This window comes from Anomaloglossus baeobatrachus, chromosome 6 (assembly GCF_048569485.1).
Source record: "Anomaloglossus baeobatrachus isolate aAnoBae1 chromosome 6, aAnoBae1.hap1, whole genome shotgun sequence".
In the NCBI taxonomy this organism is placed as follows: Eukaryota; Metazoa; Chordata; class Amphibia; order Anura; family Aromobatidae; genus Anomaloglossus; species Anomaloglossus baeobatrachus.
Genome location: NC_134358.1, coordinates 466,521,802 through 466,539,626, shown reverse-complemented (window position 1 = coordinate 466,539,626; position 17,825 = coordinate 466,521,802). Strand labels below are relative to the sequence as shown.

Sequence of the window (17,825 nt, the reverse complement as noted above, 5' to 3'; positions counted from 1 at the left end):
CTATCTCGTTCCGTTTTCGAGATAAAAATGCTAACTCCGTTGTTTTCCACCAGGTGGCGCTATAGGTGGTTTCATTGCGTAGCGCATGGAAACTTTACTATACCTAGACACCACTTCTATGCCTATAGCTGCCGCCGTTCTCAAGGTAATGGCGGTGGACACACTGTATATTCACTTTGCATATACATTTTATTTTGTTTTGGTTTTTTTTTACATGTTCAAAAACGTAGACAAAATCTAAACTTAAGGGAGCTTTATACGCTGCGATAGTGAATTCTCGTCGGGGTCACGGTGTTTGTGACGCACATCCGGCTTCATTAACAATATCGCAGTGTGTGATACCTACGAGCGACCTTAAACGATCGCAAAATAGGTCAAAATTGTTTGCCGTGGAGAGATCGTCCTGAAACCAAAAATCGTTCTCTGCTTATTAGCGATGCTGTTCCTCGTTCCTGCGGCACCACACATCGCTATGTGTGACACCGCAGAAGCGACGAATATCTCCTTACCTGCCTCCACCGGCAATGAGGAAGGAATGAGGTGGGCGGGATGTTACGTCCCGCTCATCTCCGCCCCTCCGCTTCTATTGGACACCTGCCATGTGACGTCGCTGTGAGGCTGCACGAACCGCCCCCTTAGAAAGGAGGTGGTTCGTCGGCCAGAGCGACGTCGCAGGGCAGGTAAGTCCATGTGACGGGGACTAACTAGGTTGTGCGCCACGGGCAGCGATTTGCCCGTGTCGCACAACCGACGGGGTCGGGTACGATCGCTTGCGATCTGGCTAGCGAGATCGCAGCGTGTAAAGTACCCTTTAGGCTATGTAAACGAATGCCATATGTATGAATCCACCAACCTCTACGCTAGCTTATTCCAATGTATCTCCATTATTTTGTGCCGGACCACTCAGTCCACAAGAATACAGGAACATGTGTACAGCTCCATAGACTACAATTGGTACGAGTGCGATCTGTGTTTTTCACAAATAACTCGTGCAATAAAAACTGAAGTGGTCCCTTAGGTTAAGTTCCCACAATTAATTTTTCATGCAGCGCATTTTCACTGTGCAAAAAACTTTGCATCTTACAGTTCCGGCAAAGTGGATGGAATTTGGAGAAATATCATGCTTTTTTACACAGCGTAAATTGATCTGCGGGGAGGGTTTTCAAAACCACAACATGTCGCATCGTCTTGTGAGTACAGTCAGTTTTATGTACAGATTTATCAGAAGTGTGAGCAAAATACTCTGCTTCTATGTCCTTAGAACTCCAAATTATTAAGATTTGTTTTACAAGCGCTTGGAGAAATCAATACAGCACACACACCATCTATAGTATACTGAAAGTTTCTGCTTTATTACATCATGTGACCAGTTTATATAGTACCTCACATAAAGAAATGTTCATGCGCCAATAAGAGCCGCAGGGGTGTGTGCAGAAATGTGAAACTTCCCTGCCCATCAGTATTAGCTGAACCCTATGACCTCATTCAGTTATAAGACAGGATGGTTTCTATGCAATACAAAATGGCTTGTATGCTCTCATATGGGTAAAAATAACATATGAGTTTTCAGTTCCGCAAAAACAAAGCAAACCTTGCCAGCTCTCACTTTTATTGCTCCAGGAAATGAGTCCATGTGCCTTCCACCTGTGACCACAGGCAAACCATGAAAAAAGTGTGAAGGTTAGGCACCAGGATCGGGTAACTATAGAAACCGCTTTCCTTAGTTACCCGATGTAACTAGCTTACCCCGGCACACGTCAGCACTGTCACTTTTAATACTTACCTTTTCTCCACTTTGTCAGATCCGACGCAATCCCGTGCACTGTGTACACTACGGTGGCTGCGCAACAACTTCCGATCACGTGTTGTCATGTGACCAGGAAGTTGCGGCGCTGCCAGTGTACTGTACACAGTGTACGGGAGCGCGCCGGATGTGTGAAATCACTAGCTTAGCCCGGTTCCCAGCACACGTGTGACTGAGCCGGCGTATGCTGGTAACCATAGTACACATCGGGTAACTATAGAAACCACTTTCCTTAGTTACCTGATGTAACTAGCTTACCCCGGCTCCCAGCACACGTGTGCCAGAGCCGGCGTAGGCTGGTAACCATAGTACACATCAGGTAACTATAGAAACCACTTTCCTTAGTTACCCGATGTAACTAGCTTACCCTGGCTCCCAGCACACGTGTGCTAGAGCCGGCGTAGGCTGGTAACCATAGTACACATCGGGTAACTATAGAAACCACTTTCCTTAGTTACCTGATGTAACTAGCTTACCCCGGCTCCCAGCACACGTGTGCCAGAGCCGGCGTAGGCTGGTAACCATAGTACACATCAGGTAACTATAGAAACCACTTTCCTTAGTTACTCGATGTAACTAGCTTACCCTGGCTCCCAGCACACGTGTGCCAGAGCCGGCGTAGGCTGGTAACCATAGTACACATCAGGTAACTATAGAAACCACTTTCCTTAGTTACCCGATGTAACTAGCTTACCCTGGCTCCCAGCACACGTGTGCTAGAGCCGGCGTAGGCTGGTAACTATAGTACACATCAGGTAACTATAGAAACCACTTTCCTTAGTTACCCGATGTAACTAGCTTACCCCGGCTCCCAGCACACGTGTGCCAGAGCTGGCGTAGGCTGGTAACTATAGTACACATCGGGTAACTATAGAAACCGCTTTCCTTAGCTACCCGATGTGTAACATGGTTACTAGCTTTCCCCGGCTCCCAGCACACGTGTGCCGGAGCCGGTGTATGCTGGTAACCATGGTACACATCGGGTAACTATAGAAACCGCTTTGCATAGTTACCCGAGCCACGCCCCCGCATGGATTAGCCGCTCGGCCAGGCCCCGCCCCCTGCATGAATTAACCGTTCGGCCTAGCACCGCCCCCCTCAAGCATTGGACGCTCTACCTGGCCCCGCCCCCCGCACGCATTTCCCGAAGACTCCCAGGTGACTGCTGCACCCCCGGAAGCCCACACCGGCAAGCCAGCCGAGACATACCGTTGCGTTGCTGGGATCGTGTCGGCGCCAGCGTATGCTGGTAAACATGGTACACATCAGGTAACCGTGGAAACCACTTTGCTTACTTACGCGATTGTGTACCATGGTTACCAGCGTATGCCGGCTCCCTGCCCATTAAGATTGTTGCTCTCCCGCTGTTAAACACGCCGATGCGTGCTGCACAGCAGGAGACCAACAAACAGAAAAGGAACCAGCACTGTCGCTTTGAATAGTTACCCGATGTGTACCATGGTTACTAGCTTACCCAGACTCCCGGCACACGTGTGGCGGAGCCGGCGTACACTGTTAACCAGTGTACACATTAGGTAACCCATCCAATCCATTTATTACATTATTATTCAATCTGCTAACCTACAGTGGTGTTCATAAGTTCTGCATAGGCTTAAAGAAAACTATATATTTTATACTTCTGCATCTCTACAGTGAAACTGGTGGAACATATATGTTTTTGTAATCCCTCATTGTATGCCATACTCATTTTTGAATGTCCCAAGTGTATAGATTGTTATAATATGTGCATTTTTGATATTTTTTTTTACAGCAAAACCATACCTACACCAGTACAGTGTGTAGAATGGGGAACAGGTTTCTAAGTTCATTACCTTCCAATGCAAGTTCACACAGACTTAAATTTTACTTTTTAAGATTTATTATTTTTTATGTAATTGAGAGTCCTGAAAAGGGCCTTTTGAGTGCATCTTTAGCTTCTAATCCTTTATTGGCCAGCCTTTGCTCTTGAGCCCCACCTGTGATCTCTGTGGCATTGAGTGAATAAGCTTCTGCAGATGGTCACGAGTGATGATGTGGTTCCAGGCCTGTATCGGAGCCTCAATCAACTCTCTCTTGGTCCTTGGCTGTTTTTTAGATATCTCTATTGATACCTTGTGCCACAAATTTTCAACTGGGTTGAGGTCAGGGGACTGGGCTGGCCAGTCAGTAGTAGCCACCTTGTTCTTTTTTTTCCATTCCGTTACTGTCTCTGTGACAAGGAGCATTATCATCCTGGAAGATATAATCCCCTGAAAACAGGTGTTGAGCAGAAGGCAGCATTTTCTTATTAAGGATGTCCATGTATTTTTTTGCATTAACCATACCCTCCACAATATGAAGCCTTACAACACCATTGGCTGCCATACAGCCCCAGACCATTACTTTCATCAGATGTTTCACAGAGAAGCTCAAACACTCTGGCTTTTACTCTTCATGTGGAAACCTCATCACATAAGACTTGCCATCATTTCCTAAAATGCAAAAAGTGCTTTCATCACTAACTAGCACTTTTTCCTACTCCTCCTTCCTCCATTTTGAATATTTCAATGCCCACAGTTTTCACCTTTGTCTGGCTGTCATCAATGGCTTCTTTCGGACCTTACACCCTCTCAATCCTGCTTCCAAACATCTCTTCCTAACAGTTGATGTTGCTACCTCAATATTGCACTTTTCTTGCCATTCTCGCAGAAGCTGAGAAGAGGTGAGATTTCCATTGGCAAGGGATGTTCTTATCAGTACTCTATCCTCGCTTTTAGTTGAATTTCTGGGCCGACCAGATCTGGGCCTGTCCTGGGTAATTCCAAGCTTCTTATGTTTCTGCAAAATTCTTACAACTGTCCTCTGATTACAGCCGACCTTCCTTGCGATCTGGGGGCCAGTATAACCCTCTTCATGTAGTACCACAACTCACACACGATCCTCCGCTGACAAAAATCTGAAGGCTCCCATCATAAAGCTCTACAGTATGATTCACTAGATAGACCTACAGATAAAACTAACAAACTAAGCAGCAGATGTGATGCAATGGAATGGAATGTGACTGGCTGCCATATCCAGGTTATGATTGGTCACAAGAACCTCATCTGTGATTGGCTAATTTTGGATCTGAAGCTGTACAATATATAGTTGTGCTTTCAATTCCCATATTGTTGCAATAATTTCAGGCAAAACTGCTTCAAAAGCTAAAAATATTACAGGGAGAGAATGCAAAATTGTTTTCTGAACAAAACCATATATAATATGCCATATTAGCATCGAAGATATTCGACAGAAAACGTTTAAAACTTGAAAAATCTATTTATCCTATGCAGGACTTATGAACACCACTGTACATACACATTCTAGACTACCCGATACGTTAGAATCTGGCCACCTTCTAGTAATTACAATAATTACCAAAGTTAACTCTTAACATTCTTAACGTTGTGGCTTGCTAAATGGAGGGAAAAAAAACCCCAATGTGAATAAATTTCCAATTGCATGAATATAACATTAATAATAAATGGATAATTACGTTACTTAACAATATGTTTGCCAATTGTAGCAATATTCTGTCGTTCATACAAAATTGCAAGAATTCGTGGAGGGGAAAAAATATATTGTCATGTGATGTAATTATTATCCATTTATCATTAATGTTATATTCATGCAATTGGAAACTTATTCACATTGTTTTTAGTTCATTTTCGCTCTGGAAGTGCACTTAAAAAAAATATTGTAATTCACACATGACTATATCAATAAAGTTTTATCAAAGCCAGATACCAGGAAGTATCAAAAAACAAAACTACTTTATTTAAAATGTGACATACAAAATAGACAAAAACGTAGCATCAAAAATACTATAAAAATGTGTAAAAAACTAACAAAAAAAAACCCAATGAAACAAATGCAGATAAAGTAATTTACCTAATAGGTAAAGAAATACTGGAGAAAATATGCAACATCAAAAATTCAACAAATACTCCTCATTGGAACACGGTCTTAAGGGTGCTTTACACGCTACGACACCGCTAGCGATCTCATTAGCGATGTAACACGCCAGATTGCACATACGATTTGCCGAGATTGCACATGTGGCCGGCGCTACAAAAATGACCTATGTGCGATCTCGGCAAATCTTATCTGCGATCTGGCGTGTCACATCGCTAACGAGATCGCTAGCGATGTCGCAGCATGTAAAGCACCCTTTAGAGAAATAGATTCTCTAAAAAGAGTTTAGCAAGCAGTGCCCAGGTAGGTAGTAATACTCAACAACAGGTGATCATTATGCCTATAGGGAGTAAAACAGTGCCTTTCAGCTGCTCAGAGACAGGTTAGGTAAGGAGTAGGAATGAGCAAAACTGAACAGGAAAGTTCGGGGATTGAACCGGGCACCAAGTGTACAGGTTGTTAACATAGATGTTTAAAAAAAGTCAGCTGAAGACTTTACTGCATTCAGAAGATGCCTGCACACTGCTGTGAACAATAAGTGATGTCAGCCCCAGCCTATTTTTGATAATCAGCGCAGGTAAAGCAGACAACTGTGGGCTGCAAACATCAGCTGTCTTCTTTACCTGCACTCGTTATAAAAAATAAAGGGTATGCCACGTCTTTTTTTTCATCTCATTCCCTATCCACATTTGTTTGCAGGGCAATTGTCCCCATTTTGCTTCCTTTTGCAGCCCCCTAACCCTTCCAACAACCATTTTACAGCACAGACGTTTGGGTCTCCATTGGCTTATATGGGTTTTGGGGTCTGGGTCCTGAAACAAACTTTTTATCTGAAGTCCGGCTAAGGCTGCTTTCACACTACGTCCTTTTAACATGTGTCCTGAACGTTTTTTTAACGCAGAAACTGATCCAGTGCAAATGCGTTTTCATTTCAATGCATTTGCAATGGACTCGCGTTAACATGCGTTCACCTACGTTTGCGTGCGTTATAGTGAGGATCCAGCGACTTGCAGTTTTTTAACATCTTTCAAAAACGCTACTTGTAGCGTTTTTGAGCTGCGTCCAACTTCTGCAAATTGCTGGATCCTGACTAAACAGCACGCAAACGCATGTGAACGCTGGCATGCTGATAGGCAGGATCCTGCTTGCTCTACTGAGCATGCACAGAAGCCAGCCTCCGTGATCAGTCTATCTCTCTCCCCCCTCTCTCCTCCCTCTCTCTCTGTCTCTCCCCCACCCTCTCCTGTCTCTCTCTCCCACCTGAGAGCTGCGGACACTCGTAACCAAGGTAAATATCGGGTAACCACTTCTCTTAGTTACCCGATGTTTACGTTGGTAACGTGTGCAAGGAGCCCGGCTCCTAGCAGCTGCAGACGCTTGTAACCAAAGTAAATATCGGGTATCCAAGCAAGTATACCCAATGTTTACCTTGGTTACGAGCGTCTGCAGCTGTCAGATGCCGGCTCCCAGTCTGGCATGTTTAGTTCCCATCACTCCCGATCACATGACTCCAATGCCCGCCCCTAAACATCCAGTGACAGGATCCTGCAAAGTAACACATGCGTTTGCATGCATTTTTTGCTGTAAAAGCAGGATCCGCTTTTGCAGCAAAAAAACGTTCAGGACGCATGTTAAAAAGACGTAGTGTGAAAGCAGCCTTACCTGAACTTCCATGGGTTCGCACAGCTTTAGTAAGGAGGGCTTTCTCAAAAAAGTTAGTAGCCTCCTACCATGTATGTTTGATGGATTGCATGTACGGAATATAGCAAGTGAATGTTGGCTCTCAATAAGGGCTCTAGGACGTAAAGCAAAGGATCCAAGTATTGATCTTTTAGGCTGGCGTTCCACTTGCGTATGACTCGCGTGAGTCTCGCATCGCATCACCCAGCATGTCCGCACACTCTCCTGACAGGAGCTGATTGGCTGCATGTATTTTGATGTAGTTGTATGCTCGTGGCTGGAGAGTGTGCGGCCGTGCCGGGTGATGCGATGCGAGACTCGCGCAAGTAGAACGCCGGCCTTACTAGGGCTCTCTGCTGTCTCCATCCCATTTGGATATGTCGGCAACCTGGATATTTTGTACTTGTTGTTTTAATGAGAAAATACATTTTTCCTCCACCAAAGTAAATAAGTACCTTTGTACCATGTTGGACAGTAGATAAAAAAATAACAAAAACATTGAAATTGAGAGTCCTAAAAGGAATCAACCAAACTTTGTTTGGGTGCTAGACTAGTTTTTTCCCACAAGGGGGAGCTTTTGACTAACATTTTACTTATCTAGTTTCCCTGATTCATGGACAGTGCGCAGTGTCTGTACTTTCTGTATGAGCAGTAATCGTTTATTATGGGGTATTCTTTACAATTATCCTAAAAATATGAGACTATATATCTTTCTAAAGGTGTATTTATGCACTTCTGGAAAGAAATATCATATACTTTGTGGGGTTTTTTTTTCTAGGTCATTTCAGGAACAATTGAATCCCAGAACCGACCAGAGTATGTAATAATATAATAAGCGTCTGTAGATTTAATTAAGAAAAACAATGACTTCATGTAGAAGTATTTATAGAGCTTAGCTGCCATGTATTGTACGGTTACCTTCTGTGACTGGCTAGAAGAAAAAAAAAATCATTGTTCTTATTCTAAAATCAACTTTGAGAATTTTATTTTAGTTTTTATATATATATATTTTTTTTTTTTTAAAATATATTTCGGCGTCTTGCTGTATAAGAAGCTTTAACTCTCTTACGTCAGTGGATTTAGCCAGTTAATCCATGTACGAGCCACATGGTTTTTATTTCTAAAAGAAAAAAAGAACATAAAACCTACCATAATTTTAGTGTAGTGGTGAAATAAATTTAATGTGTGGACTTTTTGAATGAAACTTTACAAAAAGGGTTAGATGGTGCTGCTATTAACCCCTAAATGTGGGCAGAGTTGTGGCTGCACGGCCAGCCGCACCCTGTGGTCTTCTGCTGGGAGTCATGACCTCCCGGGGTATATGACTATATTCACTATGTTTTGGTTATGTAGTCAGGGCTAGTGAAAGCCAGAACTGTCTGCATGTGCCACCTTTTAGGCAGATAAACATCCTTCTGAATCCTTCCTCAGCACACTCAGTATCAGTCTGATCTATGTCCCATGATAATGTGCTCTTGAGTTGCTATGTCCACGAATTTCACTAGCGTTCCTCCCCTATCAGACAATCATATTTGGACTTGGAGCAAAGCTGGAATTGTTGCAAAGGAACATTCTGTGACGAAAGCAAAGTGTGAAGGAGAAAATTATTATTTTAAGTAAAAAAATCATTATTTCTAACCTAGTCAATGTCTGGACTATATTTTCTATTCATTATGCAACTCATTTGATATATAAAAGTATTATTTTTCATGGAAAAGACAGAATTGTCTGGGTGATCCCAAACTTTTGAACTGTAGGGTATATTAGAGGGGAGAAGAAGAGGAAAAAAAAGGGGTTAGGAAAGATGGGAAGGGATATTAAGAAATATCAGGATAATAAGGTCAACGGAGTATCAAACATCTGTTCATATTATCTATAACACAAATTTGTAACCCCTTAACGACCGCGGGCAGTAAAATTACGTCCTAGCGGTCATAACGTTACTGCCCGCGGTCTGCCGGCAGCAGCATGCCACAATCGGCGCACAACTCAGCTGATTTTCACAGCTGAGATGTGTGCCTGCTAGGCACGAGCAGAATCGTTATCTGCTCGTGCCATTTAACCCCTGTATTCGCTCTGTCAGTATATGAGACAGCGCCATTATAAACGCGATCGCGGTAAAGTTTTACTTACCGCCCGATACCGGAAGTCACGTGACATGATCACGTGACTTCCGGTGGTTGTCATGGTAGCACAGGGTCATGTGATGACTCCTGTGCTAGACATGAACCACTTTCACTTTTGCTTTCCATGCAGGCCAGGGAAGCAGGAAGTGCACGTATCTGCTGTTTACAGCTGTGCAGCTGTGATCAGCAGATAGTGCAGAGTGATCGGATTGCTGATCGCTTTATGGGGACTAGTAAAATAAAAAAAGTAAAAAAAAGTTTTAAAAAATTAAAAAAAAACCTAAAAGTTCAAATCACCCCCCTTTCGCCCCATTGAAAATCAAAGGGTTAAAAAAATATACACACATATGGTATCGCCGCGTTCAGAAACGCCCGATCTATCAAAATATAAAATAAATTAATCTGATCAGTAAACGGCGTAATCGCAAAAAAATTCCAAACGACAAAATGACGTTTTTTTGTCGCCACAAGTTTTGCGCAAAATGCAATAACAGGCGATCAAAACGTAGCATCTGCGCAAAAATGGTACCGTTAAAAACGTCAGCTCGAGTCGCAAAAAATAAGCCGCCACTGAGCCATAGATCCCGAAAAATGAGGACGCTACGGGTCACGGAATATGGCATAAAACGTGCGCCACTTTTTTCAGACAAACTTCCGAATTTTTTTTAACCTTTTATATAAAAGTAAACCTATACATGTTTGGTGTCTACGAACTCGCACTGACCTGAGGCATCACACCCACACATCAGTTTTACCATACAGTGAACACAGTGAATAAAATATCTCAAACAATAGTGCTATCGCACTTTTTTTGCAATTTTTCTGCATTTGGAATTTTTTTGCCGTTTTCCAGTACACTATATGGTAAAACCTATGGTTTCATTTAAAAGCACAGCTCGTTCTGCAAAAAATAAGCCCTCACATGACCATATTGACTGAAAAATAAAAAAGTTACGTCTCTCAGAAAAAGAATGGCGAAAAAAAACGGAAAGCGAAAAATCGGCCGGTCGTGAAGGAGTTAAAATCACATACATGAAGAAAACAAAATGAAAACAGATTTCTGGCAATATAATTTTGTCTATAGTTTCAATTTGTAGGGACTTCAATATTGTGAGGATATAAGTCATTATGGACCATCTTAAGTTATATCTCGAGAAAGAATTGTTCCTAATAGCAAAGGATAGCTCAAATATATTATGTGAAGAGGTTTTTTCAATTATTTCTGATAAGGTGGGTACCTTGTTCTGTTTCCAATTGGCTGCTATTGCAGACTTCGTAACTAAAAACATGAGCACAAATAGACCTAATTTTAATAGGTAAATTATTACATCTAAACATAAAAGGACTACATGAGGTAGACATGGAATAGTGATGTTACAAAGATTAGTTAAAAAATCAAATACCTCCATCCAAAGGTTTTTAATTTGTGGGCAATTCCACAATATATGGAGTAAGTTCCTCCAACATAAATCCGATTGATCTTTAGCCCTCTTTTCATGAATGATGGGGATTAATTGAGACCCAGCCTTTGTGGGTTATGTTTCGGATATACGGTATGATATACTCGTGCTTTATCTATCTGGAATGTTTGGAATTTCAGGGAGTTCTTTTTCCTGCTACTCCGTTTAACACTGTATAAAACAGTGTAAATCATACTTGAAGGAAGACTCGGATTGACGATATTCCATCTACAATACTGGTTGCTCCACACTCCTACCCGATTTCTAAATTCACACAAATGCTGACTGACTGACCATTTATAGTTGGGTTGATTTGAGGGTTTGCAGGAGATGTTCACACAAAATATTATTTTTTTTTTAGTTGGATCATCTGTAAACTGAGAACACTATGTGGGATCAGCTTTATAACTAGGGGAGCCGAGCAGCAAGTTTGCAGTAGATGCCAACACAAGAACATGTCAGGTCCTTAAGAGTGACAGATGCCTCTTGTCGCTGTCCTCTGCTTTGGATAGTGGATGACGTTCCACAACACAGAACCTTATTTATAGTTTCCAGTTCTGCCATTTGCTGGGGATACGACCATGAGGACCTATTTCACGAATGGTTGATAACTGCCTTTAGTTTAGCATCCCTAAATATTCACTATTCTAAAACTTTTTTTTTTTTTTCTTTTTTTTATCAAAACCAGGTAACCTATTTTAGATTCACAACTAGTGCTATGCATGGGTTGGATAACTTTAAAATCTTCTCACATTGGTCTGATGCGAGAATCACATTGCACTCCGCTGTAATGCAAGTGCAATGCAATGTATCTCCCCCCACCCCCCATAGACTTGAATGGGTGCGAGTGAAACAGGATCGCAAAAAAATGTGATTTTTGCTCTTTTTGTTTATCGCATTCCACTCGCTCCATGTTACTCGCTGTGTGTACTTACCCTAAAGTTCATTTTAATCAATAAAATTTTGGAACAAGTTCCACAATTGGATGCGATTAAACAAAAATGTTCCTGTGCTGATGTAATCTTATATATGTGTCCCTGCTATGTGCTGTGTCTGACCGTACAGGGAACAGGAACATTTTGTTTAAACACATCCAATTGTAGAAATTATTATTCCAAAATCAATTGATTAAAATTAACTTTGTTTATAGAACAACCCCTTTAAACGGGGTTTGGCCACTATTTTACATGCCCCCTTCATGTGACCTAACTGCCATAGATAAGTATTTCACTAAATACATTGCTTTGTTAAATCCATCTGTAACCTGAGCAAGCTCTTCTGGATTCTCTTGTTTCTTGGGATGTCACATCAGATTCTCCCTCACTTCTCTGGTAAGAAGCGGATGGGCGGGGCTACATTCAGCAGAGCTCACTCGGTATCTCTCCATATATCCATATCTGTGTGTGGGAGTAATGGATAATCTTTACTAATTGATCCCCTGCTCTCTTCCAAACACTTGGTAGCATGTTGTTCTTGTACAGACCTGGCTGATGACTGGTTCATGCAATGTTATTTGAATGGCCCAATTTATTATACTGATGGCTGGACCTTACACGACAAGCGGTTTACTTTTATCTTTTGTGTTAACCCGATTTCCTCATAGATTGTAAGATTTCAAGTAGGGTCCTCACTCTTCTTGGTCTGGGTTGAACTATGTGTTACACTGTAATTTCTTATCATGTTTCTAAAAGTACCCTCTGCATTATAAAATGCTCTGGAATATGTTGGTGTTGTAGAAATATACATTATTATTATTATTATTATTCGATCAGGGTTGGGGTAATGGTGCTTTGTGAATTACTTATATTCTCTGCAGTGTCCTGTACATGAGATCATGCTGAGCCTGTGTGTGACTCTGGGGGAGGAGTGGGAGAGGTGTAGGCGGAGTTATAAGTCTGTGCTTACAGCCCAGCACAGGGAGAGATGGGAAAAGTAGTAAGCCCGGAGCAGAGGGTACTGAAGAGGAAGTGATCGCCATGATAACAAAACTGGTGCCAGGACACAGGAAGTGAAGCAGAAAGGCATAAAACCACATGAAACTTGGCAGAAAAGGTATATCGGGGTTATTTAGGGGCAGTATACTTAAGCATTTATGGCAAAACTAGTACTGAGTCAGGGTAGGAGTCAACCTCTTTAACCACTATTGCCCAGGTACTCTTTTATTTGATAGATACATGTATGATCTCTAATTTTAATATCTGGCTGTTTCCCATCACCAAATGTAGAGCAGAGATGATTTGTATTATCAATACGTACTCCTCCTCATTGTCTAAACTTTATTTTAAAGGGGTTGTGCAACAAAAAAGCACATTTTAATCAATAGATCTTCTAAGATTAATAAATTCCACAATTTTTTGTGCTAAAAAAAAAAAAAAAATCCCCCACATCCCTGTAGTGAGGTAATCTGGTTATGCACACACAGCTCCTGGCTAGGGAAAGACGCATAAGTGACTATACTGACAGCGTGGCAGGGACCATCAGGTGGTCGTTTTTAGGAACATAGTTTACTTCATATTTGTTTCATCACAGGGGCGAGTGTTTCTGACCTGTCACCAGCCCTGTAAGCTGGTCATAAATCTATGAACTGCAGCAGATCTACATGGTGGAACACCGCAAATAACACGGTACAAGGTTTCTCTCAAATACCTTGTGTTGCCAATAGAGTCTGTGAGCGGCGCTATTGCAGTCTCCCCTTTGCGTGACCCCCTGGTCTCCGTGACCTCTGATTGCTGATGTCACGTGAACTTCTTGTTGACCTGATATCACCGCGGCCGGCCCCAGTCTCCATGAGTCCCTCGGCTGTGGGCAGAGTTTCACCAATCGTCACAGCCCAGCGTCGCTCCTGCTTGCACGCTCTACAGTGAAGGAGAGAGCACGCGAGATGCTGGGTTGTCACTTGCGTTGAAACTCCGCTCACTGTCCTGTCACTCGGGAAAACTGCAGCCTACCTCAGTTGACGGGACATCACCGGACATCAGAGGTCACGGAGCCCAGGGGTCACGCGAACTAGATGATCGGTCCACAATAGCGTTGCTCACAGGCACTATTGGCAATACAAGGTATTTGAGAGAAACCTTGTTTCTCAACATAATATTGATGTGGCAAATAATGAAAAGGAGTGAACTACCCCTTTAAGTTTAAATAACTTATTTCTTTAATAGTTTCCATATATATTTTCTATATCTGTTTTCTTTTTAGGGTTGATTTCTTTATTCCTGGAGTTCCTAAAGTTGGAGGCTTTTCCATTTGTTCAAGCCCTGGGCTTCTGGAAAGAGAAGGGGTTCTGGAGCTTGCTGTGAAATACAACCTACATCCTCCTGCTCACTGGATTCATACGCAGGTAAAGTGTAGTGCAGTATATACACACATGTAAATAATTATATGCAGAAAATGGCTGTTTATGTCCTTCCCGTTGGGAATGGGCTTGTAACCTCTGCTATAGTAGCTAGTTCCCCAGTTTAACCAGCCCAAAACCATTTGTGGCCTCAAGGATCCACTCTTTTCTGAAGAGAAAATAGTCACAACATCCTGCTAGGAGCTGGGGGAATCTGTCAGCAGGTTTGTGCTAGGAAATCTGAGAGCGGCGTGATGTAGATGCAGAGACCATATTCCAGGAATTTGTAACTTGAAACTCTTGACTTTATTAATACAACAACACACAACCTATTATCAGCATGAGATTATCATTACAGGATCAGGTGGCTCTTGCCTCCTTGTCAGTGTAGCCCCACCACCACCACCACCACTGATGAGCAGCTTTCTGCCAGTGTACGGTGTACACAGAAATCTGCTGATCAGTGGTGAGGACGGGGCTGTAGAGCGTTCAACATTTAAAACACTGTTAGATCTCAAATAGAGAAAACAGTGGTTAAATGAAAATGACAGCAAGCAGACCATCTTGGAATTGGGGTCTCATTATTGCTGTAAAATAAACTCTAAATAAATATCCTAAACAACTAATACCATTGCACCTTTTTTTTTTTTTTTTTTAATTGCTATATCGCCACACTTAGAATTTTTTTTCTCCTCTTTCCAGTACATCACATGATAAAATGAATGGTGTCTTCAAAGGTACAACTCATCCCGTAAAAAACAAGCCCTCATATATGTTCAACAGAAAATAAAAAAGTTAAGATTCTTGGATAAAGGGAAGGGAAAAAACGAAAACGCAGAAGTGGCAAAATACCTGTTTGGGAAGGGGTTAACAGAAGTAGATTGGGAACGTATCCTCCGTGGTATCTTGTTCTCTATCAGCCCACGAAATGTTTTCTGTGCAAGAGTGACCTCTGCTTTCTGGTGTACTAACATGTCTTCACATGATCGAGTCAGCTGTAAACGGAACGTCTTGGTTTCACACATTTATTTAGTTATTTATTTTTGTGCTTGTGCAGACTGGAATTTTTCGGGAAGATCACAGACCCATTACAAAAAACACTAAAGTTCTGTGAGGGCTCAAGAGTCCAAATATGTTCAACCTGCACCCACCCATTCTGATTGACAGCGGCAGCTTGTACTGAACTGTGTGAGCACTGATGAACTGTCAGACTAGGTGGGCAGAGATTCAGCCGCAGCAGGGAGGAGGGACACTGAGAGGCTCGCCAATCCTGCTAGATGGGTGGAAATGGAGTTTAAACGTAGAAGAGGTAGAAAATATCCAAACCACATAATTCATTTAGAGATAAAGGGCTACCATGTGGCACTGAAGGTAAAACAAAACGGAGTCCGGCTACATTGTCATTTCTATATTACAGTTTACTGAACCAAACAAAAAGGACAAAAGAATGAAGAGTGTTTCTAAGTTCCTATAGTTCAATTACAAAAAAAAAGTCTTTATCTTTTAATTAGAATTCTCTTGGCCTGGGCTCAAAACAATAGTTTCTAGCATGCAGGCCCTTGTGACTAACTTATGGAAGGTGAAATTGCTTATGAATAAAGTTTACTTTCAGAAAAATTACAGTTTTGCAAATCAGTTACTTCAATATTTATTTATTTCTAAATTGTATGTTGGGTAACTGCATAAATTATCCCATATGTCAATTTTTGGAATATATTTCCTTATAAGTGACCCAATAAAAAGATTTCTTTAACCCCTTAAGGACGAAGCCAGTTTTGTCCTTAATGCCCAGGCCATTTTTTGCAATTCTGACCAGTGTCCCTTTATGAGGTTATAACTCTGGAACGCTTCAACAGATCCCGGTGATTCTGACATTGTTTTTTCGTGACATATTGTACTTCATGATAGTTATAAATTTAGAACGATATTTTTTGCTTTTATTTGTGAAAAAAATCGGAAATTTGATGAAAATTTTGAAAATTTTGCAATTTTCAAACTTTTAATTTTTATGCCCTTAACCCAGAGAGTTATGTCACACAAAACAGTTAATAAATAACATTTCCCACATGTCTACTTTACATTAGCGCAATTTCTGAAACAAAATGTTTTGGGGTTAGGAAGTTAGAAGGGGTCAAAGTTCATCTGCAATTTCCCATTTTTTCAACAAAATTCACAAAACCATTTTTTAGGGACCACATCACATTTGAAGTGACTTTGAGAGGCCTAAGTGACAGAAAATACCTAAAAGTGACACCATTCTCAAAACAGCACCCCTCAAAGTACTCAAAACCACATCCAAGAAGTTTATTAACCCTTCAGGTGCTTCACAGGAACTAAAGCAAAGTGGAATGAGAAAAGCAAAAAATAAAATTTTACCCAAAATGTTGCTCTACCCCAAATTTATTCACTTTTAGAAGAAATAACACAACAAAATGAACCCCAAAACTTGTTACCCACTTTCTTATGAACGCGCCAATACCCCACATGTGGTCAGAAACCTTTGTTTGGACAAATGGGAGGGCTCGGAACAGAAGGAGCAATATTTGAATTTTGGAAAGCAAATTTGGCTGAAATAGATTGCGGGCACCATGTTGCATTTACATGTCCGCTAAGGTACCTAAACAGCAGAAACCCCTCACAAGTGACACCATTTTGGAAACTAGACCCCTTAAGGCTTCTATCTAGGGGTATAGTGAGCATTTTGGATCCACAAGTACTTCACAGATTTTGATAACGTTACGTTGTCACATTGAAAATTTTCATTTTTTTCTCACAAATGTTGCTTTAGCATCAATTTTTTCACTTTTTCAAGAGGTAATTCCAAAAATATGACCCCAATGTTTGTTACCCACTTTTTTATGAGCGCGGTGATACCTCACTTGTGGTCTGAAACCTTTGTTTGGAGAAATGGGAGGGCTTGGAACGGAAGGAGCAATATTTGAATTTTGGAAAGGAAATTTGGCTGAAAAAGATTGCGGGCACCATGTCGCATTTGGAGGACCCCTAAGGTACCTAAACAGCAAAAAAACACCACAAGTGACCCCATATTGGAAACTAGGCCCCTCAAGGAATTTATCTAGATGTTTGGTGAGTACCCTGAACCCCCAGGAGCTTTACAGAAGTTTATAACGTTGAGCCATGAAAATAAAAAAATAAAATTTTACCACAAAATTGTTACTTCAACCAGGTAGCTTTTTTTTTCACAAGGGTAACAGGAAAAAAATCACCATGAAATTTATTGCGCAATTTCTCCTGAGTTTGTTGATATCTTGTATGTGGTGGAAATCAACTGTTTGGGCACACTACAGGGCTCAGAAGAGAAGGAGTGCAGTTTGACTGCAAAATTGGCTGGAATCAATAGCGGACGCCATGTTGCATTAGGAGAGCCCCTGAGGTGCCTAAGCAGTGGAGGTCCCCCACAAGTGACCCCATTCTGGAAATAAGACCCCTCAAGGCTTTAATCTAGGTGTATATTGAGCATTTTGAAT

The 17,825-nt window shown here is 41.5% G+C and overlaps 1 protein-coding gene across 2 annotated transcripts in view; it reads left to right on the top strand.

Annotated features, from left to right (window-relative positions):
- Positions 1–17,825, top strand: part of OXNAD1 (oxidoreductase NAD binding domain containing 1) — a 105,364-nt gene that overhangs the window by 46,496 nt on the left and 41,043 nt on the right. For both annotated transcript variants that reach the window (XM_075316672.1, XM_075316673.1), the window contains exon 6: positions 14,202–14,343. In XM_075316672.1, coding sequence (XP_075172787.1) covers positions 14,202–14,343 — 142 coding nt within the window. The remainder of the gene's footprint in view (positions 1–14,201; positions 14,344–17,825) is intronic.